The sequence below is a fragment of the Lepidochelys kempii genome, chromosome 1, assembly GCF_965140265.1.
Source record: "Lepidochelys kempii isolate rLepKem1 chromosome 1, rLepKem1.hap2, whole genome shotgun sequence".
NCBI classification, from domain to species: Eukaryota; Metazoa; Chordata; order Testudines; family Cheloniidae; genus Lepidochelys; species Lepidochelys kempii.
The window spans coordinates 156,621,756-156,642,469 of record NC_133256.1 but is presented as its reverse complement, the minus strand read 5'-3'; the positions used below and the strand labels follow the sequence as shown (position 1 = coordinate 156,642,469).

The 20,714-nt window shown below is 46.7% G+C and overlaps 1 protein-coding gene across 1 annotated transcript in view; it reads right to left on the bottom strand.

Moving 5' to 3' along the window:
- Nucleotides 1-20,714, bottom strand: part of LOC140917186 (cystathionine beta-synthase-like) — a 50,122-nt gene that overhangs the window by 5,755 nt on the left and 23,653 nt on the right. The window contains exons 4-12 of the mRNA XM_073359441.1: nt 17,862-17,941; nt 16,485-16,616; nt 14,634-14,703; nt 12,804-12,895; nt 7,874-7,999; nt 5,659-5,743; nt 3,354-3,459; nt 2,549-2,620; nt 431-565 (exon numbers count right to left, since the gene is read on the bottom strand). Of these exons, the coding sequence (XP_073215542.1) occupies nt 431-565; nt 2,549-2,620; nt 3,354-3,459; nt 5,659-5,743; nt 7,874-7,999; nt 12,804-12,895; nt 14,634-14,703; nt 16,485-16,616; nt 17,862-17,941 (898 nt within the window). The remainder of the gene's footprint in view (nt 1-430; nt 566-2,548; nt 2,621-3,353; nt 3,460-5,658; nt 5,744-7,873; nt 8,000-12,803; nt 12,896-14,633; nt 14,704-16,484; nt 16,617-17,861; nt 17,942-20,714) is intronic.

Here is a 20,714-nt window from a genome sequence, read left to right as displayed (position 1 = left end):
CATTTACCAGTGTGTTTCATATCTATGCCTTACCTTTACTGTACACTTTATTGTCCAACACCCATTGACTTCAGTGGGTGTTGGATCTGGCCAGTTCTTCTCTTGGCTAATTTATGTAATGTTTCCTTGATAGGCCACATCTGTTATTGCTGACTATAGCAAAAATGAGGATTTGAAACAATATAGGTAGCTGATCCTAAGAGGTGCTGAGCATGTGCAGCTCCCATGCCAACTCAGCATCTCTCAGGATTAGGCCCGTGCCTTTATTTTTCACTTTTACCGTACAGGTTTTTAAATGGTACATTAAAAAGTGTATTGAAGGGACTGAATGAATCAGGTTTATTGTACAACTATAAAGTATTTCGTCATTAGTTTCCTCATTGCTGTTATTCATTCACATAATCATCCACACAACCGAGAAAAGAGATACCCAGATTCAGCAACCACTGGTGCCTGGGCATAGCCCTTCTCCTTGAGGATTTCGATTGCCTTTTGACAGTTGACCTCTGGGACAAGAAGGAGAGGGGCCGAGAGATTCAGCTTCCGCACCTTGACATTCCACCACCTGTTGGAAAAGGACAAGAGTTTATTGTTATTCACAAGCATGAGGCATGTGTGGGGCTGAGTCTGGGCTGCTCCTTGTCTTGTTTAGACAGCGCTCGCTCAGACACAGACTACAGTTTAGGCAGATTCAGACAGAGGGCACCACACTGGAGCTCAGATGTGTACTCAGGCAAGTATCACTCCTGACTCAGGGCTTGAGCCTGCAGTGCTGAGCACCTGTCCCTGATCCACCAAAGCCCTTAAGCAAGTGCTTAACTGTAAGAAGGGGAGTAGTCTCACTTGACTTCACTTCTTTCATTTGTACCCTTGTTTCTTAAGGCCTGGAGCATGTAGCCCCAACACAAAAAAAGAGTCCTACAACGCAGCAGGCATGGCTTCTGGAAGGGTTGGATATTCCTGTTCTCTCTGAATAGAAGGAAATCTGCAAGTCTGAAGTCATCTGACGTTAAAGGGCCTTTCAATCTAGCAGACAAAGGCAAAGCAAGATCTGATAGCTGTAAGCCGAAATTAGAAAAACTCAAATTGGAAACATGGGCGGCGTGTGAACCGTTGGCTTGGGGAGGCTAGCCCCCAGCCCCGCCCCTTCCACCCTAGGTCCCGCCATTTCCGTGCCTCCCCTTCCCTCCCCAGAGCCCAGAGCCCCCCCACTGCAGCCACCATCCCCTGCCTCAGGCTAGTGCCCTGAGCCCAGAGCGCACCCCTGCCCCCCAGTTCCCAGTGGGCAGTGCAGCCCCAACCCTGGAGTGCCGGGACGGAGGGACGGCCCCAGCCCGAGCCTGGGCCACTGCACAGGGGAAGAGCCACAGAGCCCAGAAGCAGGAGCGGGACGGAGGGCAGAGCATGGGTGGGGCCATGCCTGGTTGTTTGGGGAGCCTCCCCCAGCCTATGCTACCTACCACCCATGACTGGAAATAAGATACAACCCTTTTTCAACAATGAGGTTAATTAACCTTTGGAGCAACATCCCAAAGGATGTGGCAAATTCATCATCACTCGGAGTTTTTAAACTGAGATTAACTCCCTTTCTAAAAACTGTGCTGCAGTACAACCATGAGTCACTGGGTTCAAAAGTGTTCACTTATGTAGTAGAGAAGACTAAATTCCCTCCACTGCAAGAATCACCTGGTGAAATTCTATGGCCTGGGTTATGCAGGAGGTCAGACTAGATTATCATAATGATGCCTTGTGCCCTTAGAATCCGTTAATCTAAAATGGGAACTTTATATTTCCTGCCTGAATGGAAAATGGAGATATTTAAAAGGGCCCTTCATCTCTATTGTCTATGACCATTGTCACCACAGATCTGCTGGAAGCTTCCTTGCTGGGGAGGACATTTGACACTGACCTAGAAATTCATTCCAAATTGTTCTTCACTGTAGACAGACACAAGACCTTGGTCTGCGTGAAAGAATTAATTTCTGCAGAAAATAAACTCCTCCTTTATGGACTAGACCAATGAACAGGGAAACCAACATTTGAAAGAGAGTCCAATCCATTCCAACAAGATTAATCAGCGGTTCTCAAACTGTGGGTCGGGACCCGTTTTAATGGGGGTCACCAGGGCTGGCTTAGACTTGCTGGGGCCAGAGGCTGAAGCCAAAGCCCGAGCCCCACAGTCTGGAGCTGAAGCCTGAGGGCTTCAGCCTTGGGCAGTGGGGCTCAGATTACAGGACTGCTGCCTGGGGCTGAAGCCCCTTGGGCTTCGGCTTCCCCCCATCCCCAGGGCAGTGGGGCTTTGGCTTTCCCACCGACCCCCGCCAGGGAGGGCTGAGGCTTTGGTCCCCTGTCCTGGGGTCATGTAGCAACTTTTGTTTTCAGAAGGGGGTCGCGGTGCAATGAAGTTTGAGAACCCCTGGACTAGATTAACTTTTCAAAGGGACTGAATTATTAAAAGAAAATTAAAAATAGATGATCATTTCCAAATGCAGAGTGATTATTTCCCTATCAATGAGGGCAGTTAATGTAGCAGGGAGTAGAACCTTACCAAGGCTTATGTTCCTGGATATTTTTTAGAAATCCATTCTTGCCCATCCACCTATCATTCAAGAACTTGGACCTAGAAATCATCAGCAAAGAACAAGGAAGAAGTTTGTAATACACCCAGCAAGAAATTGAGGGGGGGGGGGGCGGGGAGAGAAAGGATTTAAATGCATTAGGCCTTAGCGTTTCACCATGGCTCCCATAGTTTGAGCAATCAGCTGATGTTGGCCCCTTTTGAGGTGAATGGGAGGTGCAGGTGAAATTACACCAGTTATTTAGGGCCTAAGTTTAAGCACCCAAGTTTGAAAATTTCAGTCTAGGTGATTTTTCCTGGCGCATAATAGAGTATGTCAATGACGAGTGAAATAAAATCCAAGCGTTCTGACTCCCAGCCCTCTGCTCTTACCATTACACGATAATGTTTTGCACTCTTATGTTAATGTCCATATAAGGACTGCAAAGGTCCCTGTGAGGAAGGTAAATTGACTCCTTATTTATAGTCTCATTCACCACTCCAGTTTTATGCTGGTGTAACTCCATTGATTTACATGCACCTGCTTTCAGTGGTGTGTTACACTGGCGAAACAGAGTAGTGAAGTGGGTCCATAGTGTTTCCTCCTCTACTGACGGAGTGAGGTAATTTCCCCTCTGCCGCAGAGAATAACTGGCCATGTGACAGCAAATCTTTTGTATGGCCATGTTATTCATTGGGTCCATGAATGTCATTTCCATTGCTATGGCTGAACTCTGCAACACTGTCACTTCAGTGAAAGCAGCAGGTCGGAAGCACTACAGAAGAGGAGTCTTACATGTAATTCCTGACGGAGTCGGGCAAGATGACAACACAGCGCTGACCCTCCGGCAGATCCTTGGCAGCCTTCACAGCAATGGCCATTGCGCTGCCGGAGCTGCCACCTGACGTTATGAACAAGAAAATGGACTCACACAAGGGCTAACAGTATATGAGACAATAATATATAATCACAGAGCGGCCTAGGGTAATGCCCCTGCAGCGACAGGCAGGGTTGGGTAATGGGACACTGAACCTTTAGGGCACGAGCCTCCTCTCACCGGCACCAGTGTGTTTCAGGCATAACTCCAATCAAGCCAGTGCAGTTACACTGGTGTACGGGAGAGGAGAATCCGGCCTATAACCTTGCAAGCCCCTAGCTCCAGGAGAGACCAGGTAGTGACCAAAGGAGAATGTGCAGGCGAGGGCTGTTGAATGGATGATGGGAGTGGTGATTCTAGTCCAGTTTGTGGCCCCATCACAAATGACACTATCATCACTCTGTGAGCTGTGTCTGCAGGGAGGACAAGGATTGACAGGGCATGGCCCCAGCTCCTTAAAGGTATGTAGGCATCTAACTTCCATTGATTTCATATCTTTGAGGGTCTAGCCAGTGAGACCAAACTCCCTTCCAGCCTTTGAGATGGACCTTTCAGGTGAGGGGCAGGGGGGCTGGGAGAAACTTGCCCATGCTGTCTCTCCAGAGCTTCATTTCACTCTCCAGAGCTGTTGAGCTAACACATTTTACAAGTGCCTAGTGCACTTTAAATAAATGGTCGAAAGGAAGGAAAATTAAAATTGCACTTATACATGGGATACCAGCCAGTGATGGCGTTTGGGGCCGTGAATGTGTGTGTGTGTGTGTGTGCGCGCAGCTGTGTGTTTTCGTTTTCCTGCGTGTAACTGAAAAAAAGGTCCTTGGCTTCTCACAGGTAATTCTACCTGCTAATATTTCAGGTTAGAAAAGACTAAGGGTCATAATAGTCCTCAGTCCGTGTGCACTTCGGATTTCTGAACCAAATTTCTTCTTGGTATGACACCGTTGACCTCAAAAGGAATGATAGTGTGAATGTAATACTTCTGAGTGCAAGTGACATTTGGTAAGTAAGTGAGTTGTAGTAATTCAGTTTTGTAAACTAGCTGTACTCTAGCAAATGTAGAAAAAGTGCTTATTTCATTGTCCATCATCTGAAATCTCAGACATAAGGAGTTAAGTTTAGTAATAGGTTGTTATTTTATCATTTACATGGCAATTCTCTTTAGACTTGCAGATGCTGTCCTTTGAAATGTGGAAACATATCTCCTGAGATAACCTTGAGTGATGGAAGACACTCCAGGCCAATTTTTAAAGGTACTTATGTACCTAAGACCCACTAGAATCAATGGGAGTCAGGAGCCAAAATACCTTTAAAAATGTGCTTCTTATATATACTCGTGTTACATATATACCAAGGTAACATTTTCAGACTTGGGTGCCTAAACTTAGGCACCTAAATCCAAACGTAGGCATCTAAATAAAGGAGGCCTGATTTTTCAAAGGTGCTGAGCACCTGCAGCGCCTCTGTCGTCAGTGGCAGTTGTGGTTTCTCACTACTTCTTTAGCTATCAGCATGAGCCCCTGTACTGGCTGGTATTGGATTTGAACCCGTGTGCATCTGGCCCAGGGCTGAGAGTGCAGCCAGCTGAGTTGCACTGATGCCTTGTGGAGTGGGCCCTGATGTCCATCTGTAAGCAGCGTTTGCACAAGGAGAACTGTTCGTTTTGGAAAGCTGTTCGGTTTCTCTTACGAAGGATTTCTCCCTTGCACCAGGGACTGGGAGCTGTAAGAATGCCTCACTTTAACAGGACATCTCAAAACGTCCTGCTTCAATCCCTGCACTTTCCAGTATCATATGGCAACTGTTCAAAGACAGCAAATATAACCCCCTAGGGCTGACTTAGTGGAGCTGCAGGTTTTGCCCATTTGCCCTGCTCTGAATCCCACGAATCTTTCCACTCAGCTCATGTGTCACGGCACCCAAAAAAAGGTAGCCCCAGAAGATCTACCGCTTTATGCAAAAGTGTGAAAGTGAGATGAGATTACAATTATTTAGCATGAGTCAGATCCAGGGCTGCTATAAATCATTGTAGCTCCATGCAATCAATTCACACCAACTCAGGATCTGGCCCCACCAGTACAGCACAGAGAATGTGCTCGGAACTGTGTAAGACACAAAAACACAGACACTGCCTGCCCTGAAGAGCTTTCTAGTCTAAAATGCTTAAAAGATGGAATTAAAATGGAAAATGTTTATGAACAGACACAACATTCTTCAATAATTTACCACACAATAATCCTTCCTCTCTAATCAGCCTGCGAGCCATGAGAAAGGAATCCGTGTCATTGGACTTGCACCACAGATCCACCACCTGAAAGAAAGGAGAGAAAGATTTTAGGGTCCTAGAAATGTTATTTTGGGCTCCACTCCTCTGGTGCATTCTGCTCTGTACAGGAGGCCGGGTTTTCAGAGGTGCTGAGCACCTGCATCTTCCTTCAGAGTCAAATCACTTTCCACTGCACTTGAAAATGAACACATATGGCAAAGCACCTGTAGGCTTCATCCTTAGCTTCCACGGGAGTGAATTTTATCCACATTAATTCCTCATATGCTTCTGCCAACACTGCAGAAGTAAAACTGTTAGTGTGGACAAGCCGGACAGTCTCTATGCAAAAAAATAAAGGGACACAAATCAGACATCCAGAATTGTAACATTCAAATCCAGTAAAAGAGTACTTTAATCTCCCTGGACACTCAATACCAGACTTAAAAGTGGTCATTCTTCAACAAAAAAAAACTTCAAAAACAGACTTCAACGAGAAACTGCAGAACTGGAATTAATTTGGAAACTCAACACCATCAAATTAGGCCTGAATAAAGACTGGGAGTGGCTGGGTCACTACAAAAAATAATTTCCCCTCTGTTGATACTCACACCTTCTTGTCAACTGTTGGGAATGGGTCACATCAACCATAATTGAATTGGCCTTGTTAGCACTACAAAAATAATTTTCCCGCTGTTGATATTCACCCCTTTTTGTCAACTGTTGGAAATGGGCCACATCCACCCTAATTGAATTGGCCTCGTTAGCACTGACCCCCCCACTTGGTAAGGCAACTCCCATCTTTTCATGTGCTGTGTATTTATACCTGCCTACTGTATTTTCCACTCCATGCATCCAGTGAAGTGGGTTCTAGCCCACAAAAGCTTATGCCCAAATAAATTTGTTAGTCTCTAAGCTGCCACAAGGACTCCTCGTGGTTTTTAGTGTCTAATGTGTTTTGAGTAGTGGTGGGCTGAGGAAGTGGTGTTCAGATCCCATTCTGGGTCAGGGTTAAGCTAGGGTTCAGGGTTTTGCTGAACCAGGGCTAAGGTTCACAGAGAGATTCAGTGGTGCTGATGGCTTGCAAAGTGCTTTGGTGGAGATTTCAGGCCAAAACCCTAGGGATGGGCTCAAATTCAAGTGCTGTCATTCAACCAGATCTAAAACATGAAGGGGCTCACACCTGAGATTCTGGTTTTGTGTGCGACTCCGAGAACCAGGCTGAGTGTTTTCCTGTGGAGGTGGAGAGTGGGGAAGGAGGCCACTCAGGCTAAGTTAGGGCTGTGAAGAACTCTGACTGGCAGCTGGGTATGAGTCAGACTGGTGGGCAAGGGAGTTGCTGTCTGAAGGAGAAAGTGAGATGACGTTGTGTTGCACTTTTGGCAATTTTTGTTTGTTTATAACTGCCTCTCTGTTTGCCTCTGTGTCTTTTAGATTGTAAGCTCTTGAGAGCAAGATCTCTGACTCTTCCATAGGTGGGCCTACACTGCAATCACAGGTGTGAGTGGAGCTTGTGAAGACATACCCACGATAACTTTAATCTAGCTAACTCAGGCATCAGTAGCAGGGAAGCTGCAGCAGCATGGGCTTCAGCACTGGCTGTCTTAGCCCGCCCAGAACCCTTGGTAATTACTCCGACAGACAGCCTGTACCACAGCCCACGCTGCTGCAGCTTTACTGCTCCCAGCATCTGAGCTAGCTACACTAAAGCTGGAAATAACCTCTGTGAACATACCATCTAGCACTATTGGGTGCTATCCCTGGTTAGGGCCTTCAGGCTCTACTAGAATTCAAATAGTAAATAATGATAATAATGAAAAGCACTGGGACCCATTATTATTATTATTAACAAGGCTATAAGAACTGCCTGAAAGTTTGTTAAGAAAGACAGAATGATGAAGTGCAGTGTTGCAGCATATTTCTGGTTGTCTCTTAAATTTGGCCTCTCCCTGCAGCTCATTTAGGTCAGACATATGGCTTGGGCAGGTTCTAAGCCACCAGCGATAGCATCTTTTGCATTGGTAACTAATTCAGCTAACTTTCAACAATTAGAGATGGGCCAGAACTGGACCCTGGATCTGAACACTTTTGAACGTGAGGACAGTTTGGTCCAAGAACCAAACTTCATGGCTGGGCCCTAACCACCCCTCCCCCATTGCTTGTCACAATGCTACTTACTGATCTGTCAAGGACAGTTGGGATAAAGTCATGTCCAATCCCCTCTACTTCCATGGTTGCGTCCTCTGCTGTGTTCAGCTCACTGGGCAGAGCGACAATGGAGCCTTCAGGATCTACACAAACAATCTGAAAGGGAAGAATCACTAGTAAGACCAGAGGTGGGCAAACTACGGCCCGCAGGACCCTCCTGTCCAGCCCCTGAGCTCCTGGCCCAGGAGGCTAGTCCCTGGCCCCTCCCTGGCTATCTCCCCTCCCACACAGCCTCAGTGCACCGCCAGCGCAATGCTCTGGGCGGCCAGGCAGCGCAGTTGCAGAGCCATGGCCTGACCCGGTGCTCTGGCCTGCACAGCTGTAGCACCACCAGCCACCGGTGCTCCAGGCAGTGCGGTAAGGGGGCAGGGAGCAGGGAGCGTTGGATAGAGGGCAGGGGAGTTTGTGGTGGTGGGTAGGGGGTGGGGTGTGTGGATAGGAGTCAGGGCGGTCAGAGGGCGGGGAACAGGGTGGTTGAATGGGAGCAGGGGTCTCAGGGGGACAGTCAGGAAGGAGAAGGGGGGTTAGATGGGGCGGCAGGGGCAATCAGGGGCAGGGGTTCCGGGGGCGGTCAGGGGACAGGAAGAATCATAGAATCAAAGACTTTAAGGTCAGAAGGGACCAATATGATCGCCTAGGCTGACCTCCTGCACAATACAGGCCACAGAATCTCACCCACCCACTCCTGTAACAAACCTCTAACCTATGTCTCAGCTATTGAAGTCCTCAAATTGTGGTTTAAAGACTTCGAGGTGCAGAGAATCCTCCAGCGAGTGACCCAGACCCCATGCTGCAGAGGAAGGCGAAAAACCCCCAGGGCCTCTGCCAATCTGCCCTGGAGGAAAATTCCTTCCCGACCCCAAATATGGCGATAGGCTAAACCCTGAGCATGTGGGCAAGACTCACCAGCCAGACACCCAGGAAAGAATTCTCTGTAGTAACTCAGATCCCACCCCATCTAACATCCCATCACAGGCCATTGGGCGTATCTACCGCTAATAGTTGAAGATCTATTAATTGCCAAAATTAGGCTATCCCATCATATCATCTCCTCCATAAACTTATCAAGCTTAGTCTTGAAGCTAGATATGTCTTTTGCCCCCACTGCTTCCGTTGGAAGGCTGTTCCAGAACTTCACTCCTCTGATGGTTAGAAATCTTCGTCTAATTTCTAGTCTAAACTTCCTGATGGCCAGTTTATATCCATTTGTTCTTGTGTCCACATTGGTACTGAGCTTAAATAATTCTTCTCCCTCCGTGGTATTTATTCCTCTGATATATTTATAGAGAGCAATCATATCTCCCCTCAGCCTTCCTTTGGTTAGGCTAAACAAGCCAAGCTCTTTGAGTCTCCTTTCATAAGACAGGTTTTCCATTCCTCGGATCATCCTAGTAGCCCTTCTCTGTACCTGTTCCAGTTTGAATTCATCCTTCTTAAACATGGGACACCAGAACTGCACACAGTATTCCAGATGAGATCTCACCAGTGCCTTGTAAAACGATACTAACACCTCCTTATCTCTACTGGAATTACCTCGCCTGATGCATCCCAAGACCGCATTCGCTTTTTTCACAGCCATATCACATTGGTGGCTCATAGTCATCCTGTGATCGACCAGTACTCCGAGGTTCTTCTCGTCCTCTGTTACTTCCAAGTGATGCATCCCCAGTTTATAACAAAAATTCTTGTTATTAATCCCTAAATGCATGACCTTGCACTTTTCACTATTAAATTTCATCCTATTACTATTACTCCAGTTTACAAGGTCATCCAGATCTTCCTGTATGATATCCCGGTCCTTCTCTGTATTGGCAATACCTCCCAGCTTTGTGTCATCCGCAAACTTTATTAGCACATTCCTGCCTTTTGTGCCAAGGTCAGTAATAATAAGATTGGTCCCAAAACCGATCCCTGAGGAACTCCACTAGTAACCTCCTTTCAGCCTGACAGTTCACCTTTCAGTGTGACCCGCTGTAGTCTCCCCTTTAACCAGTTCCTTATCCACCTTTCAATTTTCATATTGATCCCTATCTTTTCCAATTTAGCTAATAATTGTCCATGTGGAACCATATCAAATGTCTTCCTGAAATCGAGGTAAATTAGATCCACTGTGTTTCCTTTGTCTAAAAAATCTGTTACCTTCTCAAAGAAGGAGATCAGGTTGGTTCGATCTACCTTTTGTAAAACCATGTTGTATTTTGTCCCAATTACCACTGACCTCAATGTCCTTAACTACTTTCTCCTTCAAAATTTTTTCCAAGACCTTGCATACTACAGATGTCAAACTAACAAACCTGTAGTTACCTGGATCACTTTTTTTTCCTTTCTTAAAAATAGGAACTATGTTAGCAATTCTCCAGTCATACGGTACAACCCCTGAGTTTACAGATTCATTAAAAATTCTTGCTAATGGGCTTGCAATTTATGTGCCAGTTCCTTTAATATTCTTGGATGAAGATTATCTGGCCTCCCCGATTTAGTCCCATTAAGATGTTCAAATTTGGCTTCTACCTCGGATGTGGTAGTATCTGCCTCCCTATCCTCATTCCCCTTTCTTGGGATGCAGGCTTCTGATAGCTTCTGCAACTTTGACTTAAAGTAACCCCAGGCCTCCTCTGCCTTTAGATCCATAAGTTCTTCAGTCCAATCCACTTCCCTAACTAATTTCCTTAATTTTTGAAAGTCAGCCCTTTTGAAATCAAAAACCCTAGTTGCAGATTTATTTTTGTTTATCCTGCCGTTCAGTTTGAACTGAATTAGCTCATGATCACTTGAACCAAGATTGTCCCCTTCAACCATTTCTTCTATGAGGTCCTCACTACTCACCATAATCAAATCTAAAATGGCATCCCCTCTTGTTGGTTCAGCAACTACTTGATGAAGGAATCCATCAGCTATCACATCCAGGAAAATCAGAGCCTTATTATTATTACTAGCACTTGTCCTCCAGTCTATATCTGGGAAGTTAAAGTCTCCCATGATCACACAATTCCCATTAGTATTTACTTCTTTAAAAACATTAAAGAAGTCTCTATCCATATCCACATTGGATCCTGGCGGTCCATAGCAAGCCCCAAGCACTATCCCAGGGGAGGCTCTAGCAGCTTTCTTCCCCAATGTGATTTTTGCCCAGACAGACTCTGTCTTATCCATTCCATCACTTATTTCTTTACATTCTACCTCATCATTGATATACAATGCTACTCCACCACCTCTGCCTTTATTTCTGTCTTTCCTAAACAGCACATACCCTTCAATACCCATACTCCAGTCATGACTATTATTCCACCATGTGTCTGTTAACCCTATAATATCTGGTTTCACTTCCTGCACCAGTAGCTCTAGTTCCTCCATTTTGTTACCTAGGCTTCTTGCATTAGTGTACAAACATCTTAATTTTTGCTGTTTGGCCTCGCTCACATTCTGTACCCGATTAGGCACAGACATTCTACCGCCAGTATCACCTATTAGACTGGTATCTACACTGCCCTTCCTCCTTATGTCCATTCTCCTACCCACGGCTGTATCCTTTCTTACTTCGTTTTCTTCCCTCTCAAAATGTTAAAATCCGGCATGGAGATTAGCTGGACATCTCCCAACCATCTCCCCCAGTTTCCTAGTTTAAAGCTCTTTTGGTCAGTTGTGCCATCCTCCATCCTAGAAGTCTATTTCCCTCCTTACTCAGGTGAAGTCCATCCCGAGAGAACAGTCTTCTGTCCATGAATGCTTCCCAGTGGCCATACATCCCAAAGCCCTCCTTATAGCACCAGTGCCTGAGCCTTCTGTTGAGCATCATAATCTTGTCACACCTTTGTTGCCCTTCTCTAGGAACAGGCAGAATCCCACTGAAGATCACCTGAGCCTCGATTTCCTTAAGCGTCTTCCCCAGCCTGGCATAGTCTCCTTTGATACGTTCCAACAAGAATCTAGCGGTATCATTTGTTCCCACATGAAGGATAATCAGTGGATTCTTTTCGCTCCCGTTAGGAGAAAGGGTGGTTGGATGGGGCAGGGGTCCCGGGGGGGCAGTCAGGAATGAGAGGAGGAGTTGGATGGGGCAGTGGGGGTCAGTCAGAGGTGGGGACTCCGGAGGTGGTCAGGGGACAGGGAGCAGGGGGTGGTGGATGGAGTAGGAGTCCCGGGGGGCAGTCAGGGAACCGGGTGGGGGGGTGATGTTGGATGGGGCAGGAGTCCCAGGGGAGCCATCAGTGGCGAGAAGCGGGGGGGAGGGAAGGGGGGAGAAGAGGTTAGGAGGTGGGGGCCAGGCCACGCCTGGCTGTTTGGGGAGACATAGCCTCCCCTAACCGGCCCTCCATACAACTTTGGAAAGCCGATGTGGCCCTCAGGCCAAAAAGTTTTCTCGCCCCTGTGTTAGACACACTAAGAACCTAGGGAAAATGAAGCAGAAGCATCTCCAATGAAAAAATTACCGGTGTTCATGTAACCATATTTGGCTGCAACACGTTTTTCTTCCCAAGGTATGCATGAACATTCCTGTCTATTGGCATGGACAGACAGGACCTTTTCACCCGGAAGTTTTCCTTCTCATCAGCTTTACAATTTAATCTTAGAAGCATGGGGAACTGCAAGTCTCAAGGATTAGTGATGGGGGTGTGGAGCCTTCTACCTCTAAGTCACTAGTCTGAATCCAGCTCATGTTGAGAGTAACTGAAAATTGTTACCATCAAAAGTGAGCTGCATCTGTACGCTTCCTGGTTCAGTAAAAGTGGAAAACAGACACTCTGATAATCAGGCTCAGCCCAGCTGCAGGTGAGCGAGCAGTCAGTCAATGGCATCGCCCCAGAAGAGATGTCAAGGGCATTTCTCTAGTCAAAGGAAAGGACAGAAAAGCACCAGGTTGCCACTAATGATCAATGCGCAGGTCAGTCTTTCTACCTACTTTGCATTCCGGGCACTTCTCCTTCAGCTTTCTGCCAATGCCAGTGATGGTACCTCCTGTGCCAGCTCCACCCACGACCATGTGGACCTTGCCTGCAGTTAAAGGAGGTGAGAAGCATTTAGAGAGGATGGAAATGTTCTCCACAACTGGTTTATTCTGGCATGTCACATCAGTAGGTATTTTACACATGTTCTTGTGCACAGAGAACCTGTCCATGTCGAAAACTGGACAAAATTCATGCTAGTGAGCAGAAGCATTGTAGTGCTGTGATGCGCCAATAAGCTTCACCCCATTGTACTTTGATAGATTGCTAGCTTGGTAACTCCATCCTTTTGCACTATGTTGTGTTGAAATTCTGCAGACACATTAGCTATAGCACGCATTGATTTGGCTGGCCTTAGCGTCCAGCTAAGAGAGAGCTCTGACATCAGTATAAGCCAGGAACAGCTCCACTGAAGTCAGTGTATTTACATGGATGTAACAGTGGTGGAAGCAGCGGCATATTAACGCCTAGGCCGATAAGGCCTAGGCCTAGGGTGGCAAATTTGCAGGGGCAGCAAATTTATAATAGCAGCCAGAGGCTGCTTCCCCCAGCGCCGGTTCCCGCGCTCCCCCCCCGCCCCGCCCCAACCCCACCCCCATTCCCCGCCCCCTCCCTGCCCCTATTGGTCCCCTTTTCCAAATCTGCACCCTGGCCCTGCCTCCTCTCCTGAGCGCGCCGCGTTCCCCCCTCCCCCCTCCTTCACGAAGCTGTTTCCCTCACAAGCACTGGCAGGGAGCAAGGAGAAGCAGGACCCAGCGGCACGCTCGGGGAGGAGGCGGAGGCGGAGGCGAAGGTGAGCTGGGGCGGGGGTGGGGGGGGGGAGGGGACAGCAATTATTTCAGGGCCTAGAGGCGGCAAAATCTTTAATCCGCCACTGGGTGGAAGTGAGAGTAGACTCAGGCCCTGCGAGTTTTAGGCTGTAACTACACTGGCAAAAATGAGACATAATTCATTACTGGTTGCTGCCAGGGCTAGCAATGGGTGCACAATATAGTATAGGCAGGGCTCAGGCTTTCTTGCCAGCATTGTCAGCTAACCTTGTTAAAACACCTGAGCCCTGTGTTCACTATGCCTTTCACTCTTTCTACCACTGGGGATGGGTTCCATTTTTCCCATCTAGACAAGGACTGAAATTCTTTTATTGCCTATTCCAGCCACCAAATTAAGATGGATCAGTCTCTGCAGCTCTCGCAAAGTTCTGATCCATTTTAATTTACTAATGACTTTGCTGGATCAGCTACAGTGCGCCGATTACTCATATGGAGTGATATTCCCAGGGAGGCCTCTTGACCCATTTAGTGCTTTCAACTAACGCATTACAGTGATGCCACAACTGCAGGTAGATGGCCACCTTCACTGTGCCACCCAGCACTGTGTCATGTCCCTACGTTCCCCAGGCCATGGTGTCACAGCTGACAGCAGCAGAGGCAAGAGAGAGGAGACTGCTGGTTAGCCATTCTCCATGAGGAACCCACTACTTTGTAATTTGCTTCCTCCAGGGTCCAAATTAGCCCAACTGTGTTGCAAGGCTCATCTCTTTCCCGAGGCTTTTGAAAATGGAGGGGAATTGTAATAACAAGGGTGGGGAATTGTTCAAGGGGGAGGGAGGTCATCCCAAATCGCTGCGCTCAGGGGTTATTTAAAGTTATGTCAAGGATGCCTGTAACTTACCAAGTCCCTTTTTAGCTTTTCTACACATTTAAATAAATAAGACCATAAAGTAACATAACCCTCCCTCAGAAGGACATGGCATGTGCAATCCATGGCCGAGATAGAACAAACAGGACCTTCGCACTGCTCCAGGATCTCCTCAGCGGTGGTGTCATAATGAGCCATCGGGTTGCCGGGATTTCGGTACTGTTTATTACAACAGAGAACAGTGTATGTTACGGTTAACAGTGAGGGTCAGACACTGAACTAAGAACTGCTACAGAGGTGTTTTACTCAAGGCATAAAAAGCCCCCTCCGTGTCCTGCGCAACACTGTGCCACAATCCAAGTAGGCCAGGGAGAGAGTCCTCGTAGTCTAGTAACTTGATGTCTTGGGCTTTAGGGAGGTACTGCAGTGTGTGGTATGTTTTCCAGTGAGGAGCTAAACAGAAGGACAGGAATGTTGTCCCCAGCTATGCCCCTAAACCCAACCCCATGCCCCCATGGAAGACACAGGCTGATAGAAAACCAGGTGTTGGCAATGCTGTTGGATGGGCACATCCCTTCATGACTGAACACAAAACAGACATAGCCTGATGAAGACTGGCAAGAGGGGGAGCTGCCTGAGGGTATGGAAGGGAGCTGTAGTGTCTGAGCAAGGGAATTCTGGAGGCAACACACCGGCGGAGATCAGAAACGGGCATGAAGTGGAAACTATGTTCCTAGGAGTGCTGTGACACTATCGAACAGATGTTTGTGCCTCCCCTCAGTGTTGATCCCTTGCCACTGTTGGGTGTTCATGGGGGTGAAAGGGCATGACCACTATGCCCCACTCAGACATATTCCTTCTGGGACAGAGTATGCTGCTGCCACCCTGTCTTGTGCTTCCAGAGGACAAGTGCTCCTAGCTGCCTCCCAGGCGGCAGGGCTAGGGGGTGAGGGGAATGAAGGAGCTCCCAGAACTCTGAGCCCTGCAGTTGGTGGAGGGCTGCTGGCATGGGTGTTTCTAGTTCAGTGGTGCCAACTCTTGTGATGTTTGGTGCTTTTCTTAAAGCTCCAGCTCCTGGAGGCCAGCGATTCCCTGAGAAACTCAGCTTCCATTTTTTTTAAAAGTAAGCTTTTAATCCACGTGGTTGCAGAGAAAAACCTGCAAATGTGACGAGAGTGCACCCAAAAAGCTCATAATCCCCCAGCAAAGAAACTCCCCTCTGCCTCCATGTATTATTACTTTTTGTTGTTGTTTTAAAAAATCTCCTGATTTTTCAGCACAGTGAGTCATCAGGTAGCCCAGGAGCAGAACTCAGAAGTGCCTGACTGCCAGTTCCAAGCTCAGGCCTCGACAAGCCCATGCTGCTGCCTCAAGGAAGCTCATTCGCAGAGACTGTAGAAAGGTCAATGATCCTCTAAGCAAGAAGACTAAACTAATCTGTCCCTCCCTATGGTGAGCCCTGTGGCAGGAACGTACCAGCCAATAGCAAGTGATCCTTATATGTACGTGTCAATGTGTGGGGCAAAGAGGGACGGGCTCAGATTACCACTGCCCATTCTGTAGCAGGGGTTACTATAAGCGGTTTGTTTGATCTTCACTGTGAGCCTATTTATATATACACAACATACTTTTTTCCAGTGCTGCCAGTCAGGAACCTTTCTCAAGCATAAAAATGTACTTTAAAGTGGTCGTAAAACACTCTCCAGACAGAACAGGATCAAATTGTGCTCAAACCCCCAAAACTTTGCCACAAGTTCCACAGTCTCTGAATATGCCTCTTATTTTGGTTTTGCAGTCCAGTGTTTCAAGGAAGAGAAGTCAAGTCACATGTGCCCTAAAAATGAGCATCAGTGTCTGGGAGAAGAAATGCAGTGGCAAGAAGTGCCACAATGGCGCTGAGTATCTTACAGAGGTGTAGCAGAATGAGCGAGATGAGCAGACCTAGGCAATCCTGTACAATCCAGATTTAAAGAGAGAACCCAAAAAGTAATTGAATTTACCTGGTCCAGAATGTGGGAGTTCGGGATTTCATTTCTCAGCCTCTGAGCAACAGAAACATTAGACTCAGGGGAATCAAACTTGGTGCCTGGAGTCCTAACAATCTCAGAACCAAGAGCCCTTAGTATATCAACCTGTAAATCATAAATCAGACACAATAAAGCTGATCTCCTGTACTGCTGGTAATCTGAACCTATATATTCATGTTAGTGTCAAAAGCCAGACTGGGCTTTGCATTCATGAGACATTTAACATTTAGAGTGGTTTAGAGATACAATGTCTGATTCTCAGTCACACTCACTAATGCTCTTTTACATCATTTTGGCAGCATAATGGGCCTTTAAATTGGTTGGAAATGCCGCCTGAAAATATTCCTAAATTCAGAAGGCCTTCCCAGCCTGGCATAAGGATTCTAGCCTGGCCATGCTCCTAGCCTCTACAACGAAGTGGTAGCTGGGAGGCATGACCAGAATCAACTGCACTACTACTATTTGCTGGTTTCCAAGGGACATATGGAGCAAAGCATATCTTAGAGCACTCCCAAGGCTGCTCTAATGTACACCATGGACTGGGCAGCCCCAGCACAGATCCAGAATACAGGTAGAGCAAACTGGCCATAAGCACAGGAATGGAGTACCTGAGAATGAGTGTTTATCAACAGAGAGACACTGTTGTGTAGCGGTGAGAACAGGAGAGCTAGGTATTAGAGCTCTTCGTTTTCTGATCATTTGTTGGGTGGGTTATTACAGTTGGGCTGAGGAGGTGGTGTTTGATCCAGATTAGGTCTAGGTTAGGGTTGAGGTTTGAGCCAAGTCAGGGCTAGGATTCAGGTCTGAATTCAAAGGCACCAAAGTCTTGCAAACTGTTATTGTGAGATTTTTGCCCCAAATGGAGGAACTCTCACAAGATCATGTGAAATTTCTGCCATCTTGATGGGGTTTCTGATTAATACTCCTATGAGGTAACTATAAATATCTTCAGTTTACATAGAGGGAAATGGACAGAGAGGTTAAGTGACTTGCCAAAAGTCACACAAGAAGTTAGCAGCAGAACTGGAAATGGAACCAAGGAGCCCTGCATACCTTTCCTTTGCTCTAACCATCACACACCCCCATAGACGCAAAATTGCATCATCTCTGTGCAGAAATGTACCATATTTGGTTAATATATTGCACCAGCTGCATAGCTGACACCAGATAATCAGTCAGATTATCATTGGCTGCTTCATTGTCCAGAGAACTCTTCTGAATAACTACAAAGATATGCCATTACTTGTAACTAGGATTGTTACCCTATATAGGAAAGGGTTCACTAGTTCTAAAGAGAGAGAACTTTCCCCATTCCCAGGATTTTAGTGTAATACCATAAAGGACTCTGACCTTCTCCATGCTCATTTTCTCTGGCAACACAATGATGCTGCGGTAGCCTTTCACTGCAGCAACGAGGGCCAGTCCGATTCCTAGGCAGTGGGGGAGGAAAGGGAATTATTCAGTGACAGCATTTGGAAAGGTCAACTGACAGTCACAGTCTCCTGCAAGTCCTGTGTTAATCTGGTAAATGCAGCTCCTGAATTTGCACGTAAAAGCTAAATAGCAATGTACCATCTTAGACTTTTTGCATGCTCTCTGACAGTCCTAGTGTAGGAGGATGTTCTAATTTGAGAGTTTACTTGTAATTAAGTCTCTGTGTCCCTGAGAACTGGGGAAGAGCAATATATTTTCACAGCATACAAACTGAAGGGACTGGAAAGGCTCAGAAGCATTTTTCTACACTTAGCAACGCACCGATCTCTTGTTTTCCCACATGTGTCGTTTCACACAGAAAAGATATAATTACGCTTAGACAGCTCTCTGTTCTCCTCAGGACTGCTTAATGCCCCCCGCCCCCAGCAGGCTAACGTGTGGGACAAAGCTGCACATGTGCCAGCCTCACTCCATGGCTCGTTGGCAAAGTGTATCTGTGCTCTAATTTCACTTGGAATGACTGACTGAGCCAGCTGTTCCCATGCTGGATGGGGAAGGTAAATGATGCACAGGGCATGCGTGAAACATTGCTTCTGTACTAGGACGTGCTGTCGAAAATGTCTGCAATACACGCAGGAGTTAAATGCAGCCTGCCAGAGGATTGGTAGAAATTGCTTTAGTATTAGAGCTAGATCAAATGGTCAGATAACAAAAAGCAAAGAAATTCCACTGTAGGCCCCTACTCTGAGCTCAATCATGCCATTCAGGCACAGCCTAGTGTTGGAAGCGGTGTGGAGTCACACGACCCCTAGGCAAGTACAAGGAGGAATGCTGCCTCGGGGGTGCAGAATTCCTTCCTGAGCCCTGTGGCATCTACGCCCTTGTATAGGGTGCAGTTTAATCCTCCTCAGCTATGCTGGTCTTGTTTGACCTGCTACTGCGAGGGGGTGTGGGGAGACAGACCCATAGCCCTAGCTGCTTGGGGGTCCTGCACGCACCAGGAAAATAGGAAGGGTGCAGCCCCGGCCAGTTGCACCTGCTTCTTGTGCAAGCTACAGAATGGGGAAAAGCTCCTGCACCTTCTCTCCCAACCATGAACTGGCCCTAGCTTGTTCCTGGCCAGCTAAGACTAAGTAAGGCAGATATGGGAGAAGCAATGATATATTTGTAGGCTTGGCAACATTAAATTTTCATTTGTTTTGTCATTGTGACCGATCATATTGATGTTTATTTTTAAGCATTTTTAAAGATTTTTAGCCATTTAAACGATCAAAGTTGTGGACTGTTGTGGGGGCAGGGTAAGAGAATGATTTAATGACAATAGACACCGAGGTTCAAAAAGTTAAAGCTTTCTAGCCGTTAAAACACAAACTGTCCACATCGCCCGCCAAAATATACAATGCAAAGAGCTTTCAACCGTCAAATCCCACCTGCTTTTACTATTCATTCACTTGTCCATTTGTAATAAGCCTGTTTCAAAAGTCCCAGGTCATTGGATTTTGCCTCTAATTAAGTCTCAAGCAGCATTTTTCTTACTTTGCCTGTCTGTAAATTTTGATTATCAGTGATGGAAATATTTTCCCATTGGTTTGCGTGTGTGCACGCAGTGAAATCAATATTTACTGACATTTCTAATCCTTCCAAGCCTATTTATTTGCTGGGGGAAGTCAGGGAAATTCCTCTGTGGAAACTTGCTCTAGCTATTCGATAACCTCGCAGCCAGGAAATGTGCTTTACGTGTGCAGCTCCTCTCAATCTTGTTGTTAGATGCATTGTTGTTTGCGAACTACCCAATATTACCACACACTGGCTCTGCAGCTTTGACACCTTGGTGCAGTTTTAACCCACCTAGGAATTTTGGTACTAAATCACCCCTGAGATCTTACTTCCTCTGGTGTGATGCGACAGCTAGGCACAGTTTGGGATGGGGTGGGTGAGTTGAGGACAGAGACAGCGTTATAAGGACAGAGGCTAATTTCCAGACTAAAACACGTATAACAATGTAACACACATGCCTGCAGCTACACATCAGGCCAGGAGGTAAGTTTTCTTAATCAAACTTTCCCAGCAAACATGAATACATCAGCAACAGATGGGGTCAATGGGCACTGGAAAAGGGTGTAACGGGCTGGATCATGGAAACCCCCGTGGGGCTGCCACCTGATGTGCCAAGACTACTTCTGCCCCTGCTTTCCCTGCCAGCTTGGGACTCCAGCACCCTGTCTTGTTGAACCAGACATGCCAGTCTGTTCCAACACAGACCCAGAGTCTGAACCACATGCCCCAAAGCTGCAGACTAACTGAAAGCAACTTAAGAAGTGTTCCTGTCTTTAACACTCAGATGCTCAACCCCCAATGGGGTCCAAACCCCAAATAAATCTGTTTTACCCTGTATAAAGCTTATACAGGGTAAACTCATAAATTGTTCACCCTCTATGACACTGATAGAGAGATATGCACAGCTGTTTCCTCCTCCCACCCCCCCAGGTATTAATACTTACTCTGGGTTAATTAGTAAGTAAAAGGTGATTTTATTAAATACAGAAAGTAGGATTTAAGTGGCTTCAAGTAATAGCAGACAGAACAAAGTGAATTACCAAGCAAAATAAAATAAAGCATGCAAGTCTAAGTCTAGTACAGTAATAAAACTGAATACAGATAAAATCTCACCCTCAGAGATGTTTCAATAAGTTTCTTTCACAGACCGGACACCTTCCTGGTCTGGGCACAATCCTTTCCCCTGGTACAGCCCTTGTTCCAGCTCAGGTG